Source organism: Telmatherina bonti, assembly GCF_933228915.1.
Source record: "Telmatherina bonti genome assembly, chromosome: 18".
In the NCBI taxonomy this organism is placed as follows: domain Eukaryota; kingdom Metazoa; phylum Chordata; class Actinopteri; order Atheriniformes; family Telmatherinidae; genus Telmatherina; species Telmatherina bonti.
The window spans coordinates 8,303,971-8,329,045 of record NC_136616.1 but is presented as its reverse complement, the minus strand read 5'-3'; the positions used below and the strand labels follow the sequence as shown (position 1 = coordinate 8,329,045).

The following is a 25,075-nucleotide window of genomic DNA, read 5'->3' as shown; positions in this document are numbered from 1 at the left end:
CCTGGGAGTCACAGAGCAGTTAGCGCTAACAGATACACACAGTTGCCAGGTATCTGTAGGCGTCTGAAGGGGGTGGACAGGGGGTGGGTGGGAAAGGATGGTAGTGATGCTCATCTGTGCATTGCAAATCAATATAAAACATAAAATATATGTAACAATTAGAATATATATATATATATATATATATATATATATATATATATATATATATATATATATATATATATATATATATATATATATATATATATACATATATATATATATATATATATATATATATATATATATATATATATATATATATATATATATATATATATATATATATATATATATATATATATTCATTCATTCATTCATTCATTCATTTTCCGAACTGCATATTCCAATTCAGGGTCACGGGGAAGCTGGAGCCTATCCCAGCAGGCTTTGGGCGACAGGCAGGGTACACCCTGGACAGCTCGCCAGTCTATGCAGGGCCACACACACAGAGAGACGAACAACCACTCACGCTCACACTCATTCCTATGGGCAATTTAGAGTAACCAATTAACCTAACATGCATGTCTTTGGATGGTGGGAGGAAGCCAGAGTCCCTGTAGAGAACCCACGCATACACGGAGAGAACGTGAAAAATCCACACAGAAAGGTGGAATCTATATATATATATATATATATATATATATATATATATATATATCTGTATATATGTAATTGATTACTACACCAACAAAAGGAAATGAGCCACCAGACACATGGAGAAATGACATAACCTCATTTGATGTTCAGCTGGAGTCAAAGTTTTAATTTTCCTTTAACTCGTTTTTTGCCACTTTAATTTGTTCATGTTGTTAATATGCACATTGTTTCCAGCCAGCATTGTACTAATCGTGTACATAAATACAAACAAACTGCTGCTCTGAGGAGCAGTAAAGTGCTGTGCTGTTCTGTTTTAGCCTCTATAATTCTTCTAAAAAGCACAAAAGTCTTCAAAATAGAAAATGATTTGATACCCCACATCAAACAAATGAATTAAGCCAGAATAGGTTAGAAGACAGACATTCTGTTTGTGTCAGGGTTGTGAAAGGTTATCCGTCCATCACTGTTATGTCAGATGACCAAACTTCTACACAGACAGAGACTTGCTCATGCACATGCACTTCTGTCAAAATATGTCACAAAAAGCAAACCATGTCTGAGATAGGCTGAAAATAAAAGAACATTGTCCTCCACTACCATGAAACACAGAGCCTGAAACTGCATGTGTGCACATATCTGATTAGATATCTTCTGGAGTGGAGGCTTTGTTGCAACTTTCATTGTCTCTTCAGTCCCACAGTTGCACTATCATGATCCTGTGGCAACGCACCTCACGGTGAGAACTTGGAAAAGTAAGAAAGACTGAATGTTTAGTGCGTGGGGGCTAGAGAGGAGAATGCACCGTCCACAGAGAGAAGAGTTTCTGTTGTCTGCAGAGGAAAACTTCACACAAGTAAAAAGTATTTAGGATGATGTTTAACAATGAAAAGTATAAAAACTTTTTTCCATTTCTTTCTTTTTTAACTAAAGAAGAAAAGACCATCTTTAACCTTTCCAGAACTGACAGCTCCATTGCACTTAATGTGGATCCAAAAAGAAACACAGTCTCACCACAACATATAAAATTCTCTGTGAACACTTGTTCAGTATCTCTTGGTGTTACTTTCCATCATCTGTGATACCCCTTTAGCATCGATTTGCAACATGCAGGGAGATCTGGCAGTACTCTGACCCCACAGATAAACGTTGCCTGCAGGGTATGTCGATGCAGCCTCGGAAATGGAGAAGCTCTGCTGTCCAATGTTGAATTTTGCTCCAACACCTGCAGGCCTTCGTAAACCAAGTTAACAAGCCCTGGTGACTAAACCTAAAAGTGTCTGGAAAGGAAACCTCAGACATTTATGTCTTGTTTCCAATTTCAACTTACAAAAATAGCTTCTGGGTAGCAGCACACGTTTATCTGTCTATGTAAATTCTCTGAAAAAAGTACCAAAGCATGCATGGAAAGGATGGAAAGGATGCAGAAAATGTGAAGAAGGCTAATGTAGCGCATAAAAACAGCTTTTTGAGTGTGTTTAGTTATTATTATATGAATAATATTGGCTACTAGTCACTGTAAGCGCATGTTTTTGTTTTGTTTTTCACTCTTTGGAATGACAAACTGCACTTCAGCAATGGGAGGTCCTAATGCTAGCAAATTTTACAGCCAGTTTTTCTCAACTATGTTGATGGAATAACCATGGCAGATATAAAATAAAAGCCACAAATGTTGAAAAATCCCCAAAAAAGAAAAACAAAAGTATGTATGTGTTTGTGTGCTGTCAGAGAGCACATCCTGAACGCTGTGTAGCAACAGCATCTATCCATAGAAAAGACCAGGTCATGTAGTTTAGAATTTGGACTCTTGCTGCCCCCATGAAACAAGATTACCTTGCACTTTTTTCCTGCATGCTACTTATTTCCTAACCCCAGTCATGAGTTAAATCAGCTTAATAGACCTGCAGTGAACCTGCAGAGTACTGTATTGATATTCTGTCTTCAGCTCAATACAACCTATATGTGCCGTTTAAGCCATAAAGGAATTAGCTTAAAAAGTTGGCTGAAGATGGTAAAAGCTGCAGAAAATAAGTAAAGTTTTCTGCAACTATGTCGACTGTGCATCATGCTTTAACCTTTTTACCGCTCTGTTCTCTGAATGTTTAGTCTCTGAAGACATTTTCTCCATCTTCCTCTGCATTTAAAGTCACATATTCCCCAGAGATACAATATTTTTGTCAGACAAGATGTGAAGTCAGAAGCTTCTGTGAGGTTAATGAATCTTCAGATTCACATAAAGAATAGCCCACCTCTCCCAGAAAATTCAATCTTTGCACTGCCAAACAGCTTGCACTGAGCGGGGAAAAAGAAAAAGGTCTTTGAAGAGCCGTGATCAAATTCAGGCTAATCAGTAAATACAGGAAGTAAGTCATCTCTGAGCTCTGATCTCTGAACAAGATGGAAAGATTAAGTTACTTTTTTTGAGTGAGGAAAATCAAATCTGAATGCTGGTGGTCTGTGCAACATCTCTTTGATTTGAGGATTAGAGCCATGGACTGCTCATCGCTGTCTCAACAATTACCCTGAGACTAATGGAAGCGGACGCCATTAATCTTCACATGCTGGCACCAATGTACATCTAGCAGCACCGTCTATCTCTTATTCCGAGCGCACATGATCGCTTTGCTCAGCTGAAAACACTCAGCGCAACGCTCGCAGGTTATCAACTCACCATCATTCCTCACAATCCAATGCAATTTCTCAGCGGTCATTATATTAGCATTTAATTTAGTGATGTGAGACCTCACAAGCACGAAACACAACGGCAGTAGGTTTGACTGATAGCCATTTCAGACATGTCTTCAGCCTCCAATAAACGGCTGCAGAGTGTTTGCACAGTCATAGTCGAACACAAGGATGGATTTATCGTCAGTGTTACTTATTTCTAAGCATCTCCACAGTCAGACTGAATCTGAAGGCAAATATGCAAGGCTTTTTATGATTTCTGAGACCAAATAATACAGATGCTGGAGAGAAATCCTTTGGACCCTGCATAAAATTCAGAGGAAAAGGTGTTTTTGAAATTGCCATGAACAGTTATAGGAAATATTCTGCAGGTCCAGGAGTGACAACAGCTCAGTATTTTCTAGTTTACACCACTGGAACGTGTCCCACAGCCTGCAGAATGACTAAAAGTTCTGCTGCTGTTTTCATTTTACAGTTGGTCAACACTATGAATGTCGAACTACAAGCTTCAGTGTTTTAAGGGGGTTGGGGGGTGGGGGTTACCGTGATCAATTTGTCAAGTGGACTAAAACCCACTGGTATCACTGTATGATACATGGATGGACAGTTTAACCAGTCATCTTTACAATGAGGGATAGGTTGTAAGGGTCATGCTGCTGTGAGAGGAGCAACGTTGCTAAATATATGGATAGAACCCTAAAATGTGCAGCAGGACTCTGCAGTATTTCCCTCACAAGGTATACTTTGTTGGAAAGGTGACTGATCAGGCTTTCCATGATGCAAAACACACCAGTTATTATTAAAGGAGAGAAAAAATCCAACAGTCATGTGTCCAAATGACATTGTATTTGTGTCAACCTCCTTGTTTGGAGTTTACTGCAAGTTGTATGTGATTTGGAAAGCTAACAAAGTTTATGTTGCTTTCTTCCTGGGACTATCCTGTAGTGTCAGAAGAACAGCATGAGGTCCACAGGTCCCTTGTTGTGGGAGTGGGTGATACTGGACAGAAATCCAGTGGGAGTTGGATAAAGAAACAAAGAACACACAGAGCTGTAGCTGGCAGTACATACAAGACTAATATACAAGGGTGGGTGAATGTCAAAGATAACTTCCATCAGGGTAGTTATTGGTTGGGAAACGACTGTTTGAAAAACAAAAAGACTTTTACAAAAGGATGGACATGTTGATAAGAGATGCTACCCAGCCAAATGCGATAAGGACGTGGTTGACATGTGAGATGCATATCAACGCCAGAGGAAATGTAATCAAGCGGCATCTGCACATGTTTTCATCTGGAACAGAGCGCAGAGCTTCAGTTATTCACACTTCTCCATACGCATCATGTTCCAGTTTCCCAGTAAAAATTCCTCGCATCCTGACTGGCCTGAGTTTCTACTCTCAAAGCCGCTACTTCGTTAAAACACAGTGGAGCATAAAATGACATTAATTGTGCCTCAAATGGAGCAAATGAGTGGCCGTTTAATTGCAGTGAGTTACACTGGTTCCCCATGGTAGGGATGAGAGCCAGATGCCTTGAGTAGTAATTATCTCAGGTAGCTATCTCATTACCATCCTCCTGTAGAATGGAAATGTGGCTATGGGCTAAGCTGGTATACCGTGCACTGCCCATTTGTTGTGCTCCTGGGAGGCTGGGTTGTTTATCAGCAGATATAGAAACATGTTAAGTACTGGCTGCACTGGGGATAATGGAGTGTTTTATATGCCGTGCTTTTTGCTCCTGTGTGTGGTGAATTAATCTCAATCAGCTTCATTTCCAAGTTGGGGCAATCACACGAAACATAGAATCATCGTTTCATGTTTTCATGGCAGCGATGACGGAAGCGGTTTGAAGTAAATCAATAAGAAGCAGGATAAAGAACACTGCTGATGCTTTGTCTGAATCTACACATAAACATGTTTATTGTCAGGAACCATGACGCCAGGCCTTTCCTAGACATGAAACTACATTATTATTACCATTTTCTCCATGGTAGGGCACACATTCTGAATATGTTTGATTTATAATGCATAATGATGCTAAATGAACATGGACATAAATGAAGCTTCCTGAACTGTTCCAGATGTCAGGTGTTTCCTTTTGGTTCACTTCTACTCTGCAAAAACTTCCCTGTCGCTTTATAAGTATGTAGAAAATTCCCTGAGTAATTACAAGTGTGAACCATAGAAACAGGTTTTACTGCTGAACTGGAGGATAATTAAATGCTGTGAGGGGTCATTAGAAGTCCCTACTAAAAGTTTTATTCTGGTAAAAGCAAGTCTGGATGTAGAGTCTGGATGTAGCCTGATCTACACTGGTTGGAGAGGAGAACTTCAGGTGGTTTGGTGATATTATGGAGTATTTTCTGTGTCCAGGAAAGTCACCAGATGCAGTTCTGGAAGATGTTCCGGAGGACGTTGAGCCACCTGTGGTTTGCATTCAGAAGAAGGAGAGAAAAGAAGACGCTAATCTGTGCTTACTCTCCCAGAAGCTACCTGTTCATTGCCCGCATCTCACGCTTGGGCCTGAAGGGAAACATTGGCCTGCCATAGTTTCTGATTCTGACTGTAACATTTCACTTGTGAGGAAATGTTGACATGGATCCCAAATAACTTTAATGGAACCTCAAATGTACTTTAGCTTGAACAAGTCTTATGGAACAGCTTCTGTGAGTGTGTGCGCGGCTTATGCACTCTATTTGCATGATTACCATATAATTAAATATTTCCAGGCCTTGTGTAAAATATACAGTATGGATTTATTTGCTTTAATTCACTGCAGTTGCTTCTCAATTCCTTTGTGAACATGATTAAACTCCAGTAATCTGACTGCAGCGCCACTGTTCTGCCACATAATGAATGCGTCCTACAGTCTGCGCAGAGCTATGCTGTGATGAGCATTAATAGCATAAACATGAGCTACTGAGAAACTTTGATGACTGGTTTCTTCTTCAAGGAACCTCAAAGAACACCAGAGCCCAAACCCTTCTGAACTTTGCAGACTAATGGAGAGAGCTGAATGTTCTCCTGCCTTCTTCCTCATTAATGATAGAAATGAATTGGTACTCATTTCCCTTTTCAAACTTCAGCCAGTTTTTATTTGTTTTCTGGTATGGAGGCTGATCTTTGCAGAAATGGGTGTGGTACGCACCCTTGCAGGATGGAAATGTTTCTTCCAGACCTGCACATTAGTATTCAGACGACATCAGACATCATGTGCCTGAATCGTCAGAGAGCAGACTCTCATGGGGGAATTGGTTAAAAACACTTTTCTCATGGTGGCAGAACTGTGCATTTTTCCCATTACATGCAGCACATTTTGCTGTGCTGGAGATTACTAGTGCAAGTTTATAATGCAGAGTAGCTACTGGAGCAAGACAAAGCTAATTATTAAGAGGCGGGGAATAACACTGACACATCACTAAAGCAATAGTTACAAAGTGCTGTGAGCAACAGTTTTAAACTCCACTCATCTCATTTTCTTACTGTTTGAAAAGAAGCGTTGATACATCCCATTAGCTTGTCCATCGCTGCCCTCCCAATACTTCCCCCGCTCATGTCTTCCACCCACCCTGACGCCAAATGATGTGCTGATGGAAAGCTAGTGTACTGTGACATGTCAGCATATTAGAGATAAAGCCTCCTATAGTGTTTTCATAAACGGCTTGGTCTGGTACGCGACACGGCAAACAACCTGATCACAGCGCTCAGGTTCTCATGTAATACCTGCAAGAAGGAGGAAGTCACTGTGAAGATGAGGAAGACAGGACTCAAAGAGATCAAGCCATTAGCTGTAAAATGTTGGCATTTTGCCTCTACAGTCCAAGCAGTCCTTTTAGGAAAAGGAGAGCACTCAACTCATCAAGCCACCGAACAATGAAAGAATAGAAGCTGTAAAATAAGACGAGTGCAGCAGCAGCAGACAATAAAGTTCAGTATTAAGCCTGAGTCAAACACTTTCTTAAACTTCATGAACATGAAAATAAGAAAGGAAGCAGTGTCTGAAGACTGGGGAACAAAAAGGAAGTCAGTGGAGCATAACAGCACATGCTATTCAAAGTGAATTAGCCTCGGATCCCAAAGTGGATTGCAACTCAACAAAGCCTTCACAATTTGCATTTACATTGGAAAACAACACTATTTATGGGTCTTGCAAGCAGGCATTAAGAGATTTTGTCTTTTCACTTCAAACTGTGGAAATCCTCCCTCAATAAACAGCGTAAACATCCTCAAAGTGTTGTATTATGCCAAATCAAATAGCTGCAATGCATGGAGAAGACTGGAAAAGAGCGGAGAGGAGAAGAAGCTGAGCCGCTGTGTTTTCAGCCGAGGGTCCCAATTTATCGTTTGTTCCTGAAAAGGTCAATTCTGCTGAAGTGCAGGTAAAAATTAAAACAGATAATTGCTGTTTTTTGTGGGTGCATGTAAACATTCTCGCATATCTGGCTGCTTTGAAGAATGTTTAGGCTGTTTTCATTCAATTAGAAAACACACAGAAGCCGACTTACCAACTGGAGATGGGTCACCTGCAGGAAGACAAACAGAGAAATGTGGGTCAGTCAAGCATAAATAAGAATAAAATTTACATCTGATCATCAGGAGAAAGTCACAACTAAAAGAGGTAAAATAACAAAGCAAGAAAAAGAAATGAGTGTTTGACACATCAGCATCAACACACAGCTGCTGAACGGAGCTGAGTGGTGTTCAGAAGCTGGAATACACATTCCCATTATGAGTCCAGGAGGTCAGATAAAAACCTTCCATGCAAATCCAGCAAACATCTTTCACTTCAGTTTGATCTCCCCACAGATCAAACCGAAACTTGTTTAAAACGAGACTTTGTTCAATTTATTTCAACATATTCAGTAAATCATGACATAAATGTTGACTTTAAAACAAGTTTTCCAATGAAGTTATTTCAGTATATGAAGTAACATGCAGAGAGGAGGAGACAAAGAAGATGTTGGAGGAGGAAGAGAAGTAGGGGAGGAGAGGAAGAAGAGGATGTGAGGAAGAAGCATAAGAAAGAGATGGAAGAGAAGAAGAAACAGTTGCAAGAGTGGAAGAACAGGAAGAAACAACTGAGGAGGAAGGAAAGAAACGGAGGAGTAGCAGTTGGATGAAGTAGGAGGAGAAGAAGATGCTGTTGGACAGGAAGAAAGATCTGGAGGAAGGAGACAACGTTACAAGAGGAAGAGGGGAAAAAGTTTAGGACAAGTTGGGAAAAAAAGAACCAAAGAAACAGGTGGAGGAGAAGAAGCAGTTCTTGGTGGAGAAGAACAAAACATTTCACTTACAGAAATATCTGAATAAAAATTCAGATGAAGCTTCAGCAATGATTTTATTATAAATGGAAACAGAATGAATCATATTGTGATGATGCAACAAGCAGTTATCACATGGGACAGAACTGATCCTAAACAACATACTGGAGCAGCCACATATGATGTAAGCCGACCAGAACTCAGCCGAGGCTTGTTACACCAGAGAGAAAAGTTCCCCAAGGAAGAAAACCACATCCGCCATGTTTGTTATGACATGCTCCCCCACCTCAGATCTACGTCTATACATCAACATATTTCATCAGAGTGTTTCAGTATTTAAGGAAAAAGTGTAGGATGTGTGTTTAAGACAGTTGCTGCATGTGTTGTGTTTCAGAAGCATGGTGAGAACCCAACCCAGAAAGGGTTCCTCATACCGGTACCAGTAAAGTGGCCTGGCATTGCGGATATCACTACAATCTCAGTCTGTGGCGAGACGAAGCCTTTTCACATCCAACATATAGAGCTGAGCAAAACCAAAGACAGATCGCTGGATGCTTCCAGTCCCAGAGTTACTCCTAACCTAAGCTTCAGGAGAACAAGAGCAGAGGCAGAGCTTAAAACGACCAGAGGAGCGAACAAAGGTGACCAAAGGAGCGACCAAAGGAGAGACCAAAGGAGCGACCAGAGGAGCGACCAGAGGAGAGAACGAAGGCGACCAGAGGAGCGACCAGAGGAGAGTACAAAGGCGACCAGAGGAGCGACCAGAGGAGTGAACGAAGGCGACCAGAGGAGCGACCAGAGGAGAGTACGAAGGCGACCAGAGGAGCGACCAGAGGAGTGAACGAAGGCGACCAGAGGAGAGAACGAAGGCGACCAGAGGAGCGACCAGAGGAGAGTACGAAGGCGACCAGAGGAGCGACCAGAGGAGTGAACGAAGGCGACCAGAGGAGCGACCAGAGGAGAGTACGAAGGCGACCAGAGGAGCGACCAGAGGAGTGAACGAAGGCGACCAGAGGAGCGACCAGAGGAGAGTACGAAGGCGACCAGAGGAGCGACCAGAGGAGTGAACGAAGGCGACCAGAGGAGAGAACGAAGGCGACCAGAGGATAGAACGAAGGCGACCAGAGGAGCGACCAGAGGAGAGAACGAAGGCGACCAGAGGAGCGAACGAAGGCGACCAGGAGGAGAGAACGAAGGCGACCAGAGGAGAGAACGAAGGCGACCAGAGGAGAGAACGAAGGCGACCAGAGGAGAGAACGAAGGCGACCAGAGGAGAGAACGAAGGCGACCAGAGGAGAGAACGAAGGTGAACAGAGGAGAGAACGAAGGCGACCAGAGGAGCGAACGAAGGCGACCAGAGGAGAGAATGAAGGCGACCAGAGGAGAGAACGAAGGCGACCAGAGGAGAGAATGAAGGCGACCAGAGGAGCGAACGAAGGCGACCAGAGGAGAGAACGAAGGCGACCAGAGGAGCGACCAGAGGAGAGACCAAAGGAGCGACCAGAGGAGCGACCAGAGGAGCGACCAGAGGAGCGACCAGAGGAGAGACCAAAGGAGCGACCAGAGGAGCGACCAGAGGAGAGAACGAAGGCGACCAGAGGAGCGACCAGAGGAGAGACCAAAGGAGCGACCAGAGGAGCGACCAGAGGAGAGAACGAAGGCGACCAGAGGAGCGACCAGAGGAGAGTACGAAGGCGACCAGAGGAGCGACCAGAGGAGTGAACGAAGGCGACCAGAGGAGCGACCAGAGGAGAGTACGAAGGCGACCAGAGGAGCGACCAGAGGAGTGAACGAAGGCGACCAGAGGAGCGACCAGAGGAGAGTACGAAGGCGACCAGAGGAGCGACCAGAGGAGTGAACGAAGGCGACCAGAGGAGAGAACGAAGGCGACCAGAGGATAGAACGAAGGCGACCAGAGGAGCGACCAGAGGAGAGAACGAAGGCGACCAGAGGAGCGAACGAAGGCGACCAGGAGGAGAGAACGAAGGCGACCAGAGGAGAGAACGAAGGCGACCAGAGGAGAGAACGAAGGCGACCAGAGGAGAGAACGAAGGCGACCAGAGGAGAGAACGAAGGCGACCAGAGGAGAGAACGAAGGTGACCAGAGGAGAGAACGAAGGCGACCAGAGGAGCGAACGAAGGCGACCAGAGGAGAGAACGAAGGCGACCAGAGGAGAGAACGAAGGCGACCAGAGGAGAGAACGAAGGCGACCAGAGGAGAGAACGAAGGCGACCAGAGGAGCGAACGAAGGCGACCAGAGGAGAGAACGAAGGCGACCAGAGGAGCGAACGAAGGCGACCAGAGGAGAGAACGAAGGCGACCAGAGGAGAGAACGAAGGCGACCAGAGGAGCGACCAGAGGAGCGACCAGAGGAGCGACCAGAGGAGCGACCAGAGGAGCGACCAGAGGCGCGAACGAAGGCGACCAGAGGAGCGAACGAAGGCGACCAGAGGAGAGAACGAAGGCGACCAGAGGAGAGAACGAAGGCGACCAGAGGAGCGACCAGAGGAGCGACCAGAGGAGCGACCAGAGGAGCGACCAGAGGAGCGACCAGAGGAGCGAACGAAGGCGACCAGAGGAGCGAACGAAGGCGACCAGAGGAGCGACCAGAGGAGCGACCAGAGGAGCGAACGAAGGCGACCAGAGGAACGACCAGAGGAGCGACCAGAGGAGCGACCAGAGGAGCGACCAGAGGAGCGAACGAAGGCGACCAGAGGAGCGAACGAAGGCGACCAGAGGAGAGAACGAAGGCGACCAGAGGAGAGAACGAAGGCGACCAGAGGAGAGAACGAAGGCGACCAGAGGAGCGAACGAAGGCGACCAGAGGAGAGAACGAAGGCGACCAGAGGAGCGACCAGAGGAGCGACCAGAGGAGCGACCAGAGGAGCGACCAGAGGAGCGACCAGAGGAGCGACCAGAGGAGCGAACGAAGGCGACCATGGCAGAGGCGCCACAGGAAGGAACACAATCAACACACCTCAGTCTCCACGGCCTCGTTTGTTAGTATCCTGGCTTGAGACAAGGGTATCTCCAGATCCCCGGTGTTATCAGCCGCTCTGCTCCTTCTGACACAGAGAACACATGAGGTGCAGCCAACGGCAGGAATGAGGGGGAATAGAGTCTGTATGTGGCTCGAGGAGGCAGAGATAGCAGGATGGAACAAATAAAGAGATAGTTGGTCAAACATACGTCATCCATCCTGCTCTTCACTTCCCCCAGACAACAGCCAGCTTGTGACGGGAAGCAGGAATGTTCAAAACTAAATACCTGCTCTTGTGTGCCACAGTGTCATGGCAGCCATCTTCACCCAGCGAGGGTGACCAGGTTTTAGGGAGAATAAATCATTCTGGAGAGGTGATAGGACCCGAGGGAAGAGCCAGAACGTGCACAGCGACCCTCATGGGACGATAAATAACCAGCGCTGGATCCCAGCAGAATGTAAAAGCTGACGGCAGAGCTTCATGAGCGAAACAAACATGGAGGAAGTGTGGCGAGCAGCAGTGATCGTGATGCCGATCGGAGAAAAGCAGGAAAATGACGGTTGATCACCTTCACCGTTTTTATCTTTTGTTTTCAGTCCGAGCTCAGAAGCAGCGACCTGTCCGCCATCGATTCACTTTCCATCTCTTGCGGCACTCCACACACTTCTCAGTCAGCACCGCTTAGCTGTCAAACCCTTTCTGCCCATAAAATACACATGAATGATTTAGGTAGAATACACACGCCTACGGTTCACAATAACAAGGACATGCAGAGGACGAAGCGTAGTGTGACTTTCAGCCGCGTGATGACAAAATCACTGATTTACTTTCAGGTTCGTTTGCTAAAGAAAAGGAAGGAACTATACAGAAATGATCATTTGAATAAACAATTATTATTTAAATTATATTTTAAACACACAAGACAAAAGAGAAGAAAACAATAAGCTCACTTCACAGTTTATTCATCAATGTTTATCTTTTACTGATTATAAAGCAAAAATGTTTTCTGCTCGGGACCTCAGTGTTTCTCAGTCCTGCTGGTCCTCAGACACACTGACCTGCATGATATACATGTATGCGTGTTTTAACACACCTGGCTCATTAACAGACTTAATGAGCCAGAAGGAGAACATCTAGAACCGTCCAGTCCTAAACATCCTGCAGCTTTTAGAAGAATCGCCTCTAAAAATCTGATAATCAGATGATTTAATAATAATTCTTATAATCATGTAACCAAGTCAAAAGAATGAATCTTTGTTTCAACAACATCCAAACACAAGAATAATTGCAGAAGAAAAAAATAAAATACAAACAAAGGCAAATGAAAAGTTCATAAAACACTGAAATAACTGCAAGAAATAAAACAGGACGCTGTTCTCCTTTATGCGAAAAACATTTTTCATCTTTCTGTCATATTTATTCTTCCTTCTTAGCTTCTACAAATACCAAATTTAGACGTAATTTTACATTATAACCAATAATTAGTTTTATATTTAACTTTTTTTTAGTCTGAATTAAATATTTCTATTGTGTAATTTCCCATTGTAAACTATAATAGTTTTCTTAACTTATAATAAAGTTTGTTGTAGCAGTCACTCCAACCAATGATGCTGGGATTGGCTCCAGCTTCCCCACGACCCTATTCTGGACTAAGCGGTTCGGAAAATGAATGACTGAATGAATACAGAAGCAGTTCTCTGTGGTTGGAGAATCTCCTCCGAATCACTTCTTTCTCATTGCTACTTTACAAGTTCAGTGTCCTAAAATGTTTAATTTTTTTTTTTTTTTTATTTAGTTAAGTTTAGTTTTGCAGACTGCGGGTGCAGAAAGCAGTTTGTCTGAGTGGGAAGTCTCGTCCTGAGTGTCATTAATCAACTTCCTGAGCTTCCAGCTGAGAGGCTGCGCTCGATCTGAACGTGAACATTCCAACTATTTTCTCCACTGTTCTGTTAGGATGTCAATGTTAGATTCTTTCCTTTGTTTACGCCTTTATACAACCTGTAAATGACCTCAGACTGAATCTGCTGTGAAACCTCCATCACGTTATTTTCAGGTTCCATTTGACTTCCTTTTGTAAGGATCATACAACGTTCATGTGCAACTTGCTTTCTCTTATAAAGTATACACACAATGTTTTGTAGGAATGTGTGTTTGAAAGTCAATTTTCTCCGAAGTGTATTTAGTACCAAAGTGAAGAAATGCAGAGAAAAAGCTCCTTCTAGGCTTTCGAAATGAACTACAGTCACAAATAAAGTAGATGCAGAATTTTCTGAGTTTCTGTGTCTGAAAATGAAGCAAAGAAGAAGAAGGCGAGTTTGAGACTAGAAATTATACAACAGAATCAATAAAGTCAGAGAAAAATGTCCAACTCAGCGTGACTCCTACTTGAAATGTTTGACAGTTAATATTTTATCTTATTATTTACCAAATCTGAGTCGGTAGATTAAAACAAACAAGGAGAAACTCTTGGAATTTCTGCTCCTACCACTGGTGGATGATAAGCCAAATGGATGAAATAAGGGCTTCTCTATGAGGCGCGTAAAGCAGTAAAATACCATTAAACCCAATAAAGACGCCCACCACCCAAAGTGAGTGTGATGAGGTGAGGGAAAAAAATAGCATGCTACATTATTCAACAGCCCCTCCCTGAGCCGTCACCTTATCGTGGTGGAGGGGTTTGTGCGTCCCGAAGATCCTAGCAGCTATGTTGTCAGGGGCTTTATGCTCCTGGTAGGGTCACCCATGGCAGACAGGTGTCTAGGGGAGGGACCAGACCAAGCACGGCTCATCAACCCCTATGATGTACACAAACTCGGGCAGAAATGTTCCCTTGCCCGGACGCGGGTTACCGGGACCCCCCTCTGGAGCCAGGCCTGGAGGTAGGGTACGAGAGCGAGCGTCTGGTGGCCGGGCCTTCGCCCATGGGGCCCGGTCGGGCTCAGCCCAAAAGTGTTACATGGGCCCCACCTCCCGTGGGCTCACCATCTGTGGGAGGAGCTATTGGGGTCAGGTGCAATGTGAGCTGGGCGGCAGCAAGGGGCGGGGACCCTGGCGGTCCGATCCCCGGCTGCAGAAGCTGGCTCTAGGGACGTGGAACGTCTCCTCTCTGGTGGTGAAGGAGCCTGAGCTTGTGCGCGAGGTTGAGTGGTTCTGGCTAGATATAATTCCACTCACCCTCGACGCATGGAACCAGTACCCTCGAGAGGGGCTGGACTTTCTTCCACTCTGGAGTTGCACATGGTAAGAGGCGCCGAGCTGGTGTGGGCATTCTCATCGGCCCCCAGCTTGGTGCCTGCACGTTGGGGTTTACCCCGGTGGATAAAAGAGTAGTTTCCCTCTGCCTCTGGGTGGGGGGACGGGTCCTGACTGTTGTCTGTGCTTATGCGCTGAACAGCAGTTCAGAGTACCCACCCTTTCTGGAGTCCTTGGAGGGAGTGCTGGAGGGTGCTCCTTGTGGGGACTCCATAGTTCCGCTGGGGGACTTCAATGCTCATGTGGGCAATGACAGTGAGACCTGGAGAGGAGCGATTGGGAGGCATGCCCCCCTCCCCCCCCCCCCCCCCCCCCCCCCCCCCCCCCCCCCGCCCAAACCCAAATGGTGTTTTGTTATTGGACTTCTGTGCTCATCATGGATTGTCCATAACGAACACCAGGTTCCAACATAAGAGTATACATATGTACACCTGGCATCAGGATTCCCTGGGCCGCAGTTCGATGATCGATTTTGTAGTCATATCGTAGGACCTGTGGCCACATGCCTTGGACACTCGGGTGAAGAGGGGGCGGAGCTGTCATCTGATCACCACCTGGTGGTGAGTTGGCTCAGATGGTGGGGGAGGAAGATCTGGCAGACCCAAACGTGTTGTGAGGGTCTGCTGGGAACGTCTGGCTGAGTCCCCCGTCAGAGCGAGCTTCGACTCCCACCTTCAGCAGAGCTTCAACCATGTTCCGAGTGCGGCGGGGGACATTGAGTCCGAATAGGCTGTGTTCCGTGCCTCTATTGCTGAGGCGGCCAGCCGGAGCTGTGGCCGTAAGGTCGTTGGTGCCTGTCGTGGCGGCAATCCCAGGACTCGTTGGTGGAGACCAGCAGTGAGGGATGCCGTCAAGCTGAAGAAGAAGTCCTATCGGGCCTTTTTGGCCTGTGGGACTCCGGAGGCGGCTGATGGGTACCGACAGGCTAAGCAGCATGTGGCTTCGGCTGTCGCTAAGGCAAAAACTCGGGCATGGGAGGAGTTCGGCGAGGTCATGGGGAAAGACTTCCAGACGGCTTTGAGGCGATTCTGTTCCACCATCCGGTGGCTCAGGAGGGGGAAGCAGTGCTCCATCAATACTGTGTACAGTGGGGGTGGGGAGCTGCTGACCTCAACTCAGGACGTAATGGGTCGGTGGAAGGAATACTTCGATGACCTCCTCAATCCTACCAACACGTCTTCCGATGAGGAAGCAGAGCTGGTGGACTCAGGGGTGGACTCTCCTATCTCTGGGGCTGAAGTCGCTGAGGTGGTCAAAAAGCTCCTTGGCAGCAAGGCCCCAGGGGTGGACAAGATCCGCCTGGAGTTCCTTAAGGCTCTGGATGCTGTGAGGCTATCCTGGCTGACACACCTGTGCAGCATCGGACATCGGGGGCAGTGCCGCTGGATTGGCAGACTGGGGTTGTGGTCCCCCTTTTTAAGAAGGGTGACCGGAGGGTGTGTTCCAATTACAGGGGAATCACACTCCTCAGCCTCCCTGGTAAGGTCTATTCAGGGGTCCTGGAGAGGAGGGTCCGCCGGATAGTCGAATCTCGGATTGAGGAGGAGCAGTGTGGTTTTCGTCCTGGCCGTGGAACAGTGGACCAGCTCTATACCCTCTTTGGGGTCCTGGAGGGGGCATGGGAGTTTGCCCAACCAGTCTACATGTGCTTTGTGGACTTGGAGAAGGCACTCGACCGTGTTCCCCGGGTGCTCCTTTGGGGGGTATGGGGTACCCGACCCCCTTGTGCAAGCTGTCCGGTCCCTGTACGACAGGTGTCAGAGCTTGGTCCGCATTGCCGGTAGTAAGTCGGATTCATTTCCGGTGAGGGCTGGACTCCACAAAGGCTGCCCTTTATCACCGATTCTGTTCATAACTTATATGGAAAGAATTTCTAGGTGCAGCCGAGGTGTTGAGGGGATCCGGCTTGGAGGCCTCAGGATTGGGTCCCTGCTTTTTGCAGGTGACGTGGTCCTGTTGGCTTCATCTGGTCGTGATCTCCAGCTCTCACTTGAGCGTTTTGCGACCGAGTGTGAAGCGGCTGGGATGAGAATCAGCACCTCCAAATCTGAGATCATGGTCCTCAGTCGGAATAGGGTGGTTTGCCCTCTCCAGGTTGGGAGTGAGGCCTGCCTCAAGTGGAGGAGTTTAAATATCTTGGGGTCTTGTTCACGAGTGAGGGAAGGATGGAGTGCGAGATCGACAGATGGATTGGTGCGGCGTCTGCAATAATGCCAGTCCATCTACGTTCCTACCCTCACCTCTGGTCATGAGCTGTGGGTCGTGACCGAAAGAACGAGATCTCGTATACAGGCGGCTGAAATGAGTTTCCTCCGCAGGGTGGCCAGGCTCTCCCTTAGAGATAGGGTGAGGAGTTCGGTCATCCGGGAGGGGCTCAGAGTAGGACCGCTGCTCCTCCGCATCGAGAGGAACCAGTTTAGGTGGCTCGGGCATCTGGTCAGGATGCCTCCTGGACCTCCCTGGTGAGGTGTTCCAGGCACGTCCCTCTGGGAGGAGACACCGGGGAAGACCCAGGACATGCTGGAGGGATTATATCTCTCGGCTGGCCTGGAAACGCCTCGGGATCCCCCCACAGAGTTGGCAAATGTGGCTGGGGAGAGGGAAGTCTGGGCTTCCCTGCTTAGGCTGCTGCCCCCGCGACCCAACCCCAGATAAGCGGCACAAAGACAAGACGAGATTATTCAACAGAACTGATGATGCCCGTTTGTCCCCACAGTCTGTTTGTCCCCACAGTCTGTTTGTCCCCACAGTCTGTTTGTCTCGACAGTCTGTTTGTCCCCACAGTGGACAGACTGGAAAAGCCCGCCTGCAGTCCACAACACAGGTCTCCTGAGCAGCTGTGGGATCGGTTTGGGTGGGCCAGCCCACAACGGCATCAACCTGTTGACCAGCATGAGGAGGACGTACCGTACTGGTGCGTCTGGTCCACAACTGGTGCGGTTCCACATAATCCCTGAAGCTCCACTTTGCTTCAGGAATAAATTCCCAAACTGATTCACTTCGATTAATGACACCAAACAAGAGTTGGCGTCCTTCATCTGGTATTGGGACAGTGTGGCTTTGCAGACAGGATCGGACATATTTGTACTGGGAACAACCCAGTCAACCACACATTTCCCATATAGAAGACAGACTTTCTGAAGGGAAACATTCAATGCCAAGAAGCATCAATTCAACAAAGAAATAAACCACTGAACACAAAGTCCCATCGTTCCTGTTTATGATTTATTCTTTGGTTAATGATCATTAAGAGGTGACAGGCAAACAATTTCTTCTACACTAAACACGTTATATCAGACGTTTGCATTGGAGCATTGAAGCTCTCTAACATTCATCATGTCTTTGTGTTGGAAAACATCTATTCTCCTAAGTTTAATATAACAAAAGCAAATTTAAATGTTCTCCTGACAGGATCTTCATTTCTTTCTGCTTCTTTTATCAGATGCGGACATGAGTCAGTGTGCAAGCGAAGTAAAGCCAGATGCTTTATAAATGCAACATTATCTGATAAAATCACCTCTGACAAAGCGTCACTGCAGATGTTCTGTCAAGTAAAATGACTAAGAACTACTTTTTCTTTCTTTGTCTCTCTGCTCAGAGGAAAGCTGTGATGAAGGTCAGGTTGATGCTGATGAATACAAAGGCTTAACATTGCTTTCCTATTCATGTTCTATCATTATTAATATAAAGCTGAAAAGCTAATTATTTCATAGCTTGTGTAAAAAAAAGAATATAATTCAGCCCAACCACAATCGGTGTATGCTGACTTCCACCTCTTCCTTCTGTGTTAACAGGAACGACACACAACGTGACGTTAAAGGGGATAAAGACGAGGAGGAGGAAGATTTCCTCCCTGAGATCTTCCTGTGATGTAACAGTAACCTGAAAATCACAAAGCTTCACCAGGTGCCAGACTTCTCCGACACAAAGCGTTGGGATTTGGGTTGATCATCAGAAACAGAATCCTGTTCATATGTTACAGGTTTCTCTGATTCAACAAACAGCATTTCCATCAAACCAGGTGAATTTTGACCTGGTTTTACCTAATAAATGTTCTGAAAAACATATTTGCTCTGTGTTGCACTGAGATAATTCTACTGAAAAACCACACACCATGCTCTCTGTGACCTTGAGGGGCTTCCTGTGAAGGGGCTCCCTGTGAGGCGCTAAAGTACCTTTTGGTTGTTGGATGGTGTTTGCAGGCCTTGTTTGACCAGTGGTTCACACACACTCACACACTGATCCCCTTCTCCACGTGCGTTTGCACATCTCTTTCCTGGACGCAGGTCCTGTTCTCTAATCCTCTGGACTCAATGCTGAGGCTGCAGCCTCGAATTCGCCAAATCCCTTTCTTCTCTGCTCAACTCACACCTCCCTGCAATGTCAAGTGATCCTTGACTATACACATGGCAACACACAGCCGTACCGAATTTCAAATCATGCAAGAAATGGTGAATATTAACACATTACATATGTTCAGGAAGAAAAGTATTGAGGCGTTACATCGCCCCTCCGCCCCCAAAAAGAAGAAATATTTATGTGTTCATGTTTTATTTGTTTTCAATACAATCTTTTTTTTATGATTGGGAAAAAGTATGACACACACATTTATGCTCTGTATTTATTCATTCATTCGTTTTCCTAACCACTTAATCTAATTCAGGGTCACGGGGATACTGGAGCCTATCCCAGGGGTCTGTGGGCAGGGTACACCCTGGACAGCTCGCCAGTCCATTGCAGGGGATGCTCTGTATCCCTGATTTTACAAAAGTTGTTTTTTGTACTAAATGTGAATAAATACCAAATGCAAAAATTAGCAAATACTTTACAACCAATTTTTTTTTAACAAGTGAGATGTTGAAACTGTCATTTTTCTATGTTATGAAAAAAAAAAAAAAAGCGTATTTTGAATTTGGAATGGGAAACAAAAAGATGTGCAAGTACACACATGGCATAAATCAAAAATAGTTTCTCAAAAGAAAACATAAGGAATCTCTGTGGATACGAGGCTAGGCTGGAGGTCATTTTTAGGCCTTCAGGCAGCACTGCATGCAAACCAGACATGATTCTCTACTGGAAATTGCTGCATGGGTTTAAGAAGACTTCCAGAAATCTGTTAACAGAGTTTGTCAGCCACATGTGAAGAGGATCCAGAAACACGGCGTCTTCTCTGGACCAAAGTTCATTTAAAATGTTCTGAGTGGAAACCTGGATGAAGATGTGGAATAGTTTGTGGACAGCATGGACGGCGTGTCCTGCAGACTAAAGAGGAGAGGGAGCATCCAGCTGGTTATCAGCCTGCAGCTCTGATGGGATGGGGTTGCATTAGTGCCGATGGCGTGGGCAGCTTCCACATCTGGGAAGCTCCATCAATGCAGAAACATCTGCTCCCATCCAGACAACGTCTCTTTCAGGGAAGACCTTGCAGATTCCACCATGCTGGACCACATCCTGCATCATCACGGCATCATGGTGGAACAGGAGAACTGGTCCAGACCTTCCACCAGTACAAATATCTGGAGCATCATGGAAGCAGCTGGAATCCTGCATCAGACCAGGATGGGACAACATTCCCATCCTATAACTCCAGCAGCTGGTTCCTCACTTCCCAGATGTTTCCAGACAGATGTTAGCAGAGAAGATGCTAACAATGCTAAATATGGAGCGACTTTTTACAGACATGTTGCTGCATCAGACTCACAATCAGCTCATATTTTCCCTCAGATAGTAAAATGTCTCCATCTCAACTTATGACATGTTGATTTCCTCCTCCTGTCAGTAAAATATCACCTGATGTGATCAACAGACCAATTAATTTGTTTTTATTTGCTTTTTCCTCAACAAACCAGTTCTTTTGGAACTGGGGTTGTAAAGCATAAAATCTAAAACATGAAGCATCCAGGCTTCACATGTTTCCAGTGCTGTGAAAGTCAGCGTAGATTTTTTTTTAAAATTTCATTTTCCACATAAAAAAAAAACCCTTTTGAATGTAGGAATTCACATAACATGTTTAAAAACAGAAAGACTAAGACAGATGTACACAAGAGCTTACCTACTGAGAAAATATTTCATTATGGACTAATTTTAATGGTTGACAGAAAGTTTACTTCCTGTTTTAGACAAAAAGAGAAAAGCATATTTGTTTCTGACATGCATATCTTCAGCTTCCTTTCCAGCTTTTTTCCATAATGAGTTTCTTTTCTTCACTCTACAAACTGCCACTGAAAATCATCCACATTTGACAGCTAGTTTCATTAAATGCTTCATTTTTTCCAGGGAAAACACTTAAGTGCCACCCCGATGTGCCATTAGAGTCCCTGCTAGAACAATGGATAATGTTTGCCTGCCACTGAGAATGTGTGAGGCATCAGTTATGAGCAGGGCTGCTGACAAGAAGAACTTTACATTCATAATTAAATGGTTTCAAACGGATCAAAGCCATGCTCCTGGTTTAGGTCCATTTATGTGCTGAAAACAAAGAAACTATATGTAAACAGGATCTCAGTTAAAATATTTGGATTTTATTTTAATGAACAGCAGAAAGAGACAGCGTCGAGCGCATCAAATATTACTGTCCTGTAATTTGTATCTCACTGTTGTCTGCTTAAATGCTTTAATTTTGTTAGATTTTCAATATATTTGTGACAAATAATTAGTAGCACAGCTGGAAAGTTTGGAAGAGAGAATGCAGGTAAAGGGAGGGGTAAACAAAGGATTTTATGAGCTGCAGAAGGGATTCAGGAATGACGTAAAGGCCACTGCAGGTTCTCCCGAGTGCAACAACATGATGTTTCCGAAGGATTTGCTTTGTAGCGGGTTAAAGAGGCCTCTTGTGAACGCTAAAGCTGCCCGTTGTCAAAGCCTTCTCTGTGTTTCTACATGATTTGTGTGCTTGCTCTGTTAGATGTGTTTAAACTAATGCTGTTCCAACCCAAGTTAATGGGCTGTAGTCACTGTTGCTAAGCGCCGGTAATCGACTGAGCAGTTGGCTTAATATTAGTATTTATAGATTAATTTAGCAATTAATTGGACAGGTCAAAGTGATTGTAACTGAGACTGTGTGCAACACTTGACTCACTCTTGGTTGTGTAATTCATTTTAACCAATCTTACCACTGATCTTATACTTCATATGCTCCAAAATGATACCAAAGTACGATTTGAGACCAGTTCAGTGGAAGAATTGGATGCCATTTAAATAAGAAAGTTTTTCCTTTTGCTTCATATAGTTGCTTTAAAGGGATGTCAATGTTTAAATGCATTGTATTAAACAAAGAAAAAAAAGGAATTTCTGTGTTGCTGATGGAAGAATTCCCACCCAGGTACATTAAAAACCAGCATCCCAGTAACAAGGATTAGTTTGACATCAGTAGTTTGCTTTAGGATTATTATTGCCCCCTGAATAAAGTGTGTTTCCACCACCAGGTGCTCAGTAATCTTATTTAAAGCTGTTTTACTATAACATACTGGTAGGAGCATTTAAAGCAATTATTAAAATTTTTATTGTTTAGTATTTATATTTTGAATATGCGCTTACCGACACTGCTGCTCCTGAACCTGAAATGTCTGCTTAATGGTTTAAAGATGCATTATGTAACTTTTTTACCTTAAAACTCTGCGTCCCAGACCTGTTTGATGACACAGTGACACCTGTCATGTGCATTTCTTAACCTACTGCTGCCAGGCAGCCTCCCGAGGCTGAGAATCTGACACTGTAAAACTTTTACATCCACGATACACCGTAACATTTCTCTTCACGGTATAATAAGGAAATGGCTATTTTTAACATGCAACTCACTGATTCAGCAAAGAAACACAAGAAGGTTAAAAGACACCAGTCATCATAAGATTGTCTTCAGCTGGCCAGAGAGAGCTAACAGGATCAGGAAGGATGCAAGATGGAGGCTGGATTAGCCGTTGATGGTAAAAATGGCAACAGTCCTGTAGAGTGTCTTCAGCTGTGATCTAAATCAAACGATGATGCAGTAATCGTGTGTGTAATGTACTTCACACACACTCAATGTTCAAACAAAATCAAACTATTGTAGGGTTTCTTTGTCTGTATTTGGAGATCCCCAGAGGCTGCCAACACTTCTGTCTTTGAGTTTTCTCCTGTTTTTGTTACTTAGGGATGTAAGAACCTGTTTTGGTTTTTGGATTTCTTTTTTGACTAGGTAAGTTTTAACGGTTGTTTTGTTTGTTGTTTTATCCGTTTGCTGCCATTAAAGTTACTTTAAACATCTTGTCACTGATGTGTCTATTAAATCAGTCATTTTTTGTGAAATATCCTTCAAGTTGTGAATAAATACAAGGATTTTTCATTTAAACTTTCCATTCTGGTTCAATTTGAAGGATGGTATGTTCATGTTGCATTCAGGAACCTGTAGACCGGGCGTAACATTATTTATCTTCTTGTTTTTGAAGCACATATTGTTAAATAATCCATCTTTCCCTTTTAACAAACATCACACCTCATTTTATTCATCTATTCATTCATTTCCCCATCAATTATGCAGCTTCACTGGCCACAATCACTTCCCACAGTCGAATAAATCCTGTCCACTTAGATCCAGTGAGTTACTCCATGAGACATTTCTGGCAAATTATTGAGTTAAACAAAGAAAGAAACCCTACGTCCTGATAGGTCAAGACAAAGTTAATGTTATAAACTGTAAGCTTTATGAAGCCAAGTAAATATAAGCCTCTGATGAAGACAAAGTGATCTTCCTCTCCTTTGAAGACTCAAAGTTTTGTTTCACCACTGAGAGACTTGAGACTGGGTCTGAATTTCCAAAGAACCGTTCAGCTATGAAAGGGTCATATTTTATGTCTCTCCTTCTGTGATCATATCTAATATTAGTTTTAGTCTCAAAGGGAGATTAATTATCAGAAGTGTGTCCGTACACAACATACTAACTTTTTAAGCCTCAAGCGTCTTTTGGGGAGTTTCTGCTTGAAAATGACATTCCCACAAAAAAGGAAATATTTCTCCATCACTATGGACTCCATGGAAACCATCTTTTGGAATTTGTGAGATGTGAGCTTCTGGTAAAGGTGTCATTTGTCCACCTGCATACTGTCGGGAGGACATGGGGATACGTAAGTTGTTCTTACATATTTCTGTGTATTATTTTTACATGCAGTTTTAATCTTTTAATGTCTTACTTGTGCTTGGCAGACTTACAAATGGTTTTGATGAGCTTTGAGCTGAGAGTCTGGACTTTCTGTGGATACTGCAGTTACATGACAGATCTCACATCACACCCATGAAATTAAAGGTTAACCACTTAACCTGAGTACAAACCAAAAGGCTAATCGGGGATCTGAGTCTGACCCATTTGGTTACATATGGGTTAGCCAAAATATTTGTCCAAAAAGACCAAAATTTTGTTGAGTGTGACAAGCTTTTTTATTTTATTTTGGTCACACCAGTCCACTGAACATTTCACAGTTGTAGATGAAGGCTTATCTCTGAGCGTCTGTTTTGTTTTAAATTAAACTTAATTTTTCAATAACATTCCATTCCATAGCAATGTACTGTCTATCAAAATAAGAAAAAAGATCATATAGATTATAGACATAGACTACAAAACTCAATGCCTACCTCAACACACCTATTTTAAGAAAAAAAACTTGTCTAAAGAACCATAACTACAACTGGATTTTTTTTTACTGGAAACCTGCTAATAAACATACAGTAACATATGACAGTAATTCTCCTGACATGTACTTGACAAGTAATTATGTTCTGTTACATGCTGCGTCTTTTGCCATTTCACTATTCTATTCCTGTGAGCCTACTTATTTGTTGCCATCTATTGGTTAAAATTGGTTAATTTCAAGGGGTCACCAGACCATTAAAAAAAAAAAAAAAAACTATTCAGCTTTAAAAAACAAATTTAGGATCTTTCATCAGGGCTGTCAAGATTAACATGTTTAAGCAACAAGACTAATATGTGGAATACACATATTTTTTTAACAAATAAGCAACAAAGTTGTTTTTAATGTCAGATTAAATATCTGAATTTGGCAAAAGAAAATTATTTAGAGCATGAGACAGCTTTGTTACAGAGTGAACCAAAACCACTTTCTCCTCCTTATTAATGGGGATTCTGACAGCTTTTAAGACTGACATGGGACGGTCCTAGGATGACCCGTTTGATTCATCCCACAGGAAAACATTTAGTCACCACATCTGATGTTCAAGTCCACCGGCTGTATGGGCAGCGTCAAGAAAACGACTGATCGTTTCATGAG

The 25,075-nt window shown here is 44.2% G+C and overlaps 1 protein-coding gene across 6 annotated transcripts in view; it reads right to left on the bottom strand.

Annotated features, from left to right (window-relative positions):
- Positions 1–25,075, bottom strand: part of nrxn2b (neurexin 2b) — a gene marked incomplete at its 5' end in the record, with an annotated part of 672,833 nt that overhangs the window by 515,887 nt on the left and 131,871 nt on the right. Inside the window, one exon of one of the 6 annotated variants that reach the window (XM_079257328.1) lies at positions 7,830–7,847. The exons of the other annotated variants lie outside the window; for them this stretch is intronic. Coding sequence (XP_079113454.1) covers positions 7,830–7,847 — 18 coding nt within the window. The remainder of the gene's footprint in view (positions 1–7,829; positions 7,848–25,075) is intronic. 6 annotated transcript variants of the gene reach the window in all.